Here is a 6369-nt window from a genome sequence, read left to right on the forward strand (position 1 = left end):
TCTCTCTCTCTCTCTCTCTCTCTCTCTCTCTCTCTCTCTCTCTCTCTCTCTCTCTCTCTCTGTCTCTGTCTCTGTCTCTGTCTCTCTCTCTCTCTCTCTCTCTCTCTCTCTCTCTCTCTCTCTCTCTCTCTCTCTCTGTCTTTCTCTGTAGTTGTACAGAGTTCATAAACCCTCTCACATCTACCACTTTCATGTGAATAAAGGAATAAAGGAACACCTGATGGAAGCAGAGTGAATGAAATCTCTTTTAAGTTTCCACTACCGCAAAAAGGTTTGAAACGTCTCCTTAGAGGAGCCAGGCCCACCCATGTCTCCTTAGGGCACAGAGGAGGATGTTCATTTAGTTGTATTACTGAACATTCAAAACATCAAACAATACAGTATCTGCCTCTCTCTCTCTCTCTCTCTCTCTCTCTCTCTCTCTCTCTCTCTCCGTCCCTCTCCTCTCTCTCTCTCTCTCTCTCTCTCTCTCTCTATGTATCTCTCTCTCTCTCTCTCTCTCTCTCTCCCTCTCCTTCTCCCGCTCATTATCTCTCTCTCTCTCTCTCTCTCTCTCTCTCTCTCTCTCTCTCTCTCTCTCTCTCTCTCTCTCTCTCTCTCTCTCTCTCTCTAAATTCAGTACTTTCCTAACAACAGGTTGATTCGACATGTTGATCCTCTTCTTGTTTTTATGACTCTTTACCTGAATAAAGGTTAAAGGTTAAAGGTTAAATGAAATGAAAACAGTTGCTCTACAGACTGAAAAGCTAGATGAACGTCTTGTTTAACTCTCTCTAAGCAGTTAGTGGCATCAAAGAATAGCAATGAGTACTGGGAAAGTTTTGATCTTTGAGATTCAGTGAAAACAGTTTTATCTCAGTGAGTAAAAGAGTTATAGAGGGGAAGTTACAAGAAGCGGTGGGCGGAACCACATCTGACTGGAGACAGCTTTATTCAAACCAGATGTGTCACACACACACACACGCACACACACACACACACACACACACACACACACACACACACACACACACACACACACACACACACACGGCTGCAAGAGTCAATCTAGGAGATTCAGGTCTGAAGAAGATCAGGGAAAAAATTATGTAATCTCTCATTCGCTTCTGTTTCTGGGTTGCTAGGGGAGACAGGACTAGTTCATCAAAAGTCCTGACGCTCTTGCTGTTGTGTAGTAAATCTTTCCACACAACGTGGGCAGTGTGTGGTGTGTAGAATGGGGTCTTAAATCCGATGCAACTTCAGTCTTCAGTTTGTGAACACACAGCACCGTATACTGGGTTCAGGGTACTGTGTCACAGCTTGCGTGGTGTGGCGGGTTTTCTATGTTATTTAAGTGCCAACCACTGGTACCATTAATGCTAGTTAGTGCTAGTTTGACCACCAGAGGGCAACTTTGAGAAGCATTTGACAGCCTTCAATAGTGGCTGTACTAGAGAATTTAAAACCTTTTTTGTAAGAACATAGTATATGGAACTGATTTTCAGAAAATTTGCTTAAATAATGTGATTAATATTATGGTGTTTCTATTCCAAGAAAAACAAAAAACCCTCTAGGTTTCCATTAGGATGGAAATATGGCGCTGTACAACGTGACGGTCGGGAGTAGGCTACAGTACTGAGCTATTTAGCTAAAGAATCCCCTTGTCGTGCACGTGGGAGACCGCGGTTCAATTACCCGACGGGGAGGAAGGAGTAGGCTGTCCTTGTAAATAAGAATTTGTTCATAACTGACTTTCCTTAGTTAAATAAAAGTTACACTAAGAGCATAACATTTCTACACCCTAATTTTCTAATTCTAGTCTAACCAATACCCAAATGGAGATTCAGTGAAAATAAAAAATCTCATTGGTTTATCAAGACCAGTCCCTATGCTTGTCTCAGAGAAGGGCATTACCCACCATTACCCAAAATGGTGCTGAAATAGTTGACCACAGCGGATAGGCTATTGCTTCAAATCCTATGGCTTCTAACTTCAATATGTTCTTCAAATAAATATGACCTACACCTCTTTTAACAGCACATTACCCAAAAAGGTTTTACGATGAAAAGCACACCAAACGATTATGTTAGGTAAACACACACACAGCACTACATACACACACACAGCACCACATACAGGAGCACACACAAACACACAGCACCACACATTCCCATTAATCTCAGAGCCATCTCAGGGTACCGACAGAGGGTCTGGGGTGGTGACGTGGAAAGGTTTGGGGGTGACAGAGGGTCTGGGGTGGTGACGTGGAAAGGTTTGGGGGTGACAGAGGGTCTGGGGTGGAGCTGTAGAGTAGCAGAGTAGTAGAGTAGCAGAGTAGTATAGTAGTATAGTAGTAGAGTAGTTATTTGTTGTTATCTCCAGTTAACGTGGGTCTAGAGAGAACAGGTTGTTATCTCCAGTTAGCATGGGTCTAGAGACAACAGGTTATCTCCAGTTAGCGTGGGTCTAGAGACAACAGGTTATCTCCAGTTAGCGTGGGTCTAGAGACAACTTGTTATCTCCAGTTAGCGTGGGTCTAGAGAGAACAGGTTGTTATCTCCAGATAGTGTGGGCCTAGAGAGAACAGGTTGTTATCTCCAGTTAGCGTGGGTCTAGAGAGAACAGGTTATCTCCAGTTAGCGTGGGTCTAGAGACAACAGGTTGTTATCTCCAGTTAGTGTGGGTCTAGAGAGAACAGGTTATCTCCAGATAGTGTGGGTCTAGAGACAACAGGTTGTTATCTGTAGTTAGCGTGGGTCTAGAGAGAACAGGTTGTTATCTCCAGTTAGCGTGGGTCTAGAGAGAACAGGTTGTTATCTCCAGTTAGCCTGGGTCTATAGAGAACAGGTTGTTATCTCCAGTTAGCGTGGGTCTAGAGACAACAGGTTGTTATCTGTAGTTAGTGTGGGTCTAGAGAGAACAGGTTGTTATCTCCAGTTAGCGTGGGTCTAGAGAGAACAGGTTGTTATCTCCAGTTAGCGTGGGTCTAGAGACAACAGGGTGTCATCTCCAGTTAGCGTGGGTCTAGAGACAACATGTTGTTATCTCCAGTTAGCGTGGGTCTAGAGAGAACAGGTTGTTATCTCCAGTTAGCATGGGTCTAGAGAGAACAGGTGGTTATCTCCAGTTAGCGTGGGTCTAGAGAGAACAGGTTGTTATCTCCAGTTAGTGTGGGTCTAGAGACAACAGGTTGTTATCTGTAGTTAGTGTGGGTCTAGAAAGAACAGGTTGCTATCTCCAGTTAGTGTGGGTCTAGAGAGAACAGGTTGTTATCTGTAGTTAGTGTGGGTCTAGAGAGAACAGGTTGTTATCTCCAGTTAGCGTGGGTCTAGAGAGAACAGGTTGTTATCTCCAGTTAGCGTGGGTCTAGAGAGAACAGGTTGTTATCTCCAGTTAGCGTGGGTCTAGAGAGAACAGGTTGTTATCTCCAGTTAGCGTGGGTCTAGAGAGAACAGGTTGTTATCTCCAGTTAGCGTGGGTCTAGAGAGAACAGGTTGTTATCTCCAGTTAGCGTGGGTCTAGAGAGAACAGGTTGTTATCTGTAGTTAGCGTGGGTCTAGAGAGAACAGGTTGTTATCTCCAGATAGCGTGGGTCTAGAGAGAACAGGTTGTTATCTCCAGTTAGCCTGGGTCTATAGAGAACAGGTTGTTATCTCCAGTTAGCGTGGGTCTAGAGAGAACAGGTTGTTATCTCCAGTTAGCGTGGGTCTAGAGAGAACAGGTTGTTATCTCCAGTTAGCCTGGGTCTATAGAGAACAGGTTGTTATCTCCAGTTAGCGTGGGTCTAGAGAGAACAGGTTGTTATCTCCAGTTAGTGTGGGTCTAGAGACAACAGGTTGTTATCTCCAGTTAGCGTGGGTCTAGAGAGAACAGGTTGTTATCTCCAGTTAGCGTGGGTCTAGAGAGAACAGGTTGTTATCTCCAGTTAGCCTGGGTCTATAGAGAACAGGTTGTTATCTCCAGTTAGCGTGGGTCTAGAGAGAACAGGTTGTTATCTCCAGTTAGCGTGGGTCTAGAGAGAACAGGTTGTTATCTCCAGTTAGCGTGGGTCTAGAGAGAACAGGTTGTTATCTCCAGTTAGCGTGGGTCTAGAGACAACAGGTTGTTATCTCCAGTTAGCGTGGGTCTAGAGAGAACAGGTTGTTATCTCCAGTTAGCGTGGGTCTAGAGAGAACAGGTTGTTATCTCCAGTTAGCGTGGGTCTAGAGAGAACAGGTTCCCGCCATACAGACATACTGTTCGTTCCTGTACCTCCCCCTCCTCCTTTTCAATCTCATTCCTCTTCTCAGATGTTCAACCTGATTCCTCTACTCAACTGTTTTTATACTACCTTGTTGCCCATGGCACCGGGTAATACTGAGCGTATTATTAAGAAACTCTATCTTACCTCTGAGTGTATGAACAATACTCCACCACCTATTCTGCCTTCCTCTTTTGATGACTTTGTTGATAACTTTAATAATAAATTATGGGCAACCATTGATGCCCAAGATGACTACGTCCCAGGTATAGAGGACTACGTCCCGGTATAGAGGACTACATCCCAGGTATAGAGGACTACGTCCCAGGTATAGAGGACTACGTCCCAGGTATAGAGGACTACGTCCCAGGTATAGAGGACTACGTCCCAGGTATAGAGGACTACGTCCTGGTATAGAGGACTACGTCCCAGGTATATATGACTACGTCCTGGGTATAGAGGACTACGTCCCGGGTATAGAGGACTACGTCCTGGTATAGAGGACTACGTCCCAGGTATAGAGGACTACGTCCCAGGTATAGAGGACTACGTCCCAGGTATATATGACTACGTCCTGGGTATAGAGGACTACGTCCCGGGTATAGAGGACTACGTCCCAGGTATAGAGGACTACGTCCCAGGTATAGAGGACTACGTCCCAGGTATAGAGGACTACGTCCCTGGAATAGAGGACTACGTCCCAGGTATAGAGGACGACGTCCCGGTATAGAGGACTACGTCCTGGTATAGAGGACTACGTCCTGGTATAGAGGACTACGTCCCGGGTATGGAGGACTACGTCCCTGGTATAGAGGACTACGTCCCGGGTATAGAGGACTACGTCCCGGGTATAGAGGACTACGTCCCGGGTATAGAGGACTATGTCCCAGGTATAGAGGACTACGTCCCAGGAATAGAGGACTACGTCCCAGGTATAGAGGACTACCTCCCAGGTATAGAGGACTACCTCCCAGGTATAGAGGACTACGTCCCGGGTATAGAGGACTATGTCCCAGGAATAGAAGACTACGTCCCAGGTATATAGGACTACGTCCCAGGTATATAGGACTACGTCCCGGTATAGAGGACTACGTCCCGGTATAGAGGACTACGTCCCAGGTATAGAGGACTACGTCCCGGAATAGAGGACTACGTCCCAGGTATAGAGGACTACGTCCCGGTATAGAGGACTACGTCCCAGGTATAGAGGACTACGTCCCAGGTATAGAGGACTACGTCCCAGGTATAGAGGACTACGTCCCAGGTATAGAGGACTACGTCCCGGGTATAGAGGACTACGTCCCAGGTATAGAGGACTACGTCCCAGGTATAGAGGACTACGTCCCAGGTATAGAGAACTATGTCCCAGGTATAGAGGACTACGTCCCAGGTATAGAGGACTATGTCCCAGGTATATATGACTACGTCCCAGGTATAGAGGACTATTTCCCAGGTATAGAGGACTCCGTCCCAGTTATAGAGGACTACGTCCCAGGTATATAGAGGACTATGTCCCGGGTATAGAGGACTACGTCCCGGGTATGGAGGACTACGTCCCGGGTATAGAGGACTACGTCCCAGGTATATGGGACTACGTTTCAGGTATAGAGGACTACATCCCAGGTATAGAGGACTACGTCCCAGGTATAGAGGACTACGTCCCAGGTATAGAGGACTACATCCCAGGTATAGAGGACTACGTCCCAGGTATAGAGGACTACGTCCCAGGTATAGAGGACTACGTCCCAGGTATGGAGGACTACGTCCCCGGTATAGAGGACTACATCCCAGGTATAGAGGATCAATATGACTATGGGAAAGTGACAGCCGTGTTATTTAGTCTCTTCTAACATGGCTAACATATCATGGTTCGTAACTACTGCGATGGTATATTTAAGTATTCTCTACGTATTCTGAAAAGCGCTTTAAACATCCCATGTGGGTCAGAAGTGTGTGGGTCAGGCTAGCAGATAAATCTACCGGCCCACAGGAACCTCTAACACTAGAGAGTCAGAAGGGCTATTAATCTGATCCATATATTTTAGTCTCTTCCAACATGGTTTCTAAATTCCGCCACAGGCCTGTTTAGTAGTTCAGTCCGGCTCTGGTGTCTGTTAACACGTGTCCTCTGATCTAGTCTGCTGTTA

At 46.1% G+C, this 6369-nt stretch overlaps 1 protein-coding gene across 1 annotated transcript; it reads left to right on the top strand.

Annotated features, from left to right (window-relative positions):
• Positions 1 to 5009: 5009 nt before the first annotated feature.
• LOC120038751 (ribosomally synthesized cyclic peptide ustiloxin B precursosr-like) lies at positions 5010 to 5725 on the top strand. The gene is made up of 2 exons (XM_038984409.1): positions 5010 to 5259; positions 5409 to 5725. The coding sequence occupies exons 1-2, from the start codon at positions 5010 to 5012 to the stop codon at positions 5723 to 5725; spliced, it is 567 nt and encodes a 188-aa protein (XP_038840337.1).
• Positions 5726 to 6369: the final 644 nt, after the last annotated feature.

The sequence above is a fragment of the Salvelinus namaycush genome, unplaced genomic scaffold (assembly GCF_016432855.1).
Source record: "Salvelinus namaycush isolate Seneca unplaced genomic scaffold, SaNama_1.0 Scaffold238, whole genome shotgun sequence".
NCBI classification, from domain to species: Eukaryota; Metazoa; Chordata; class Actinopteri; order Salmoniformes; family Salmonidae; genus Salvelinus; species Salvelinus namaycush.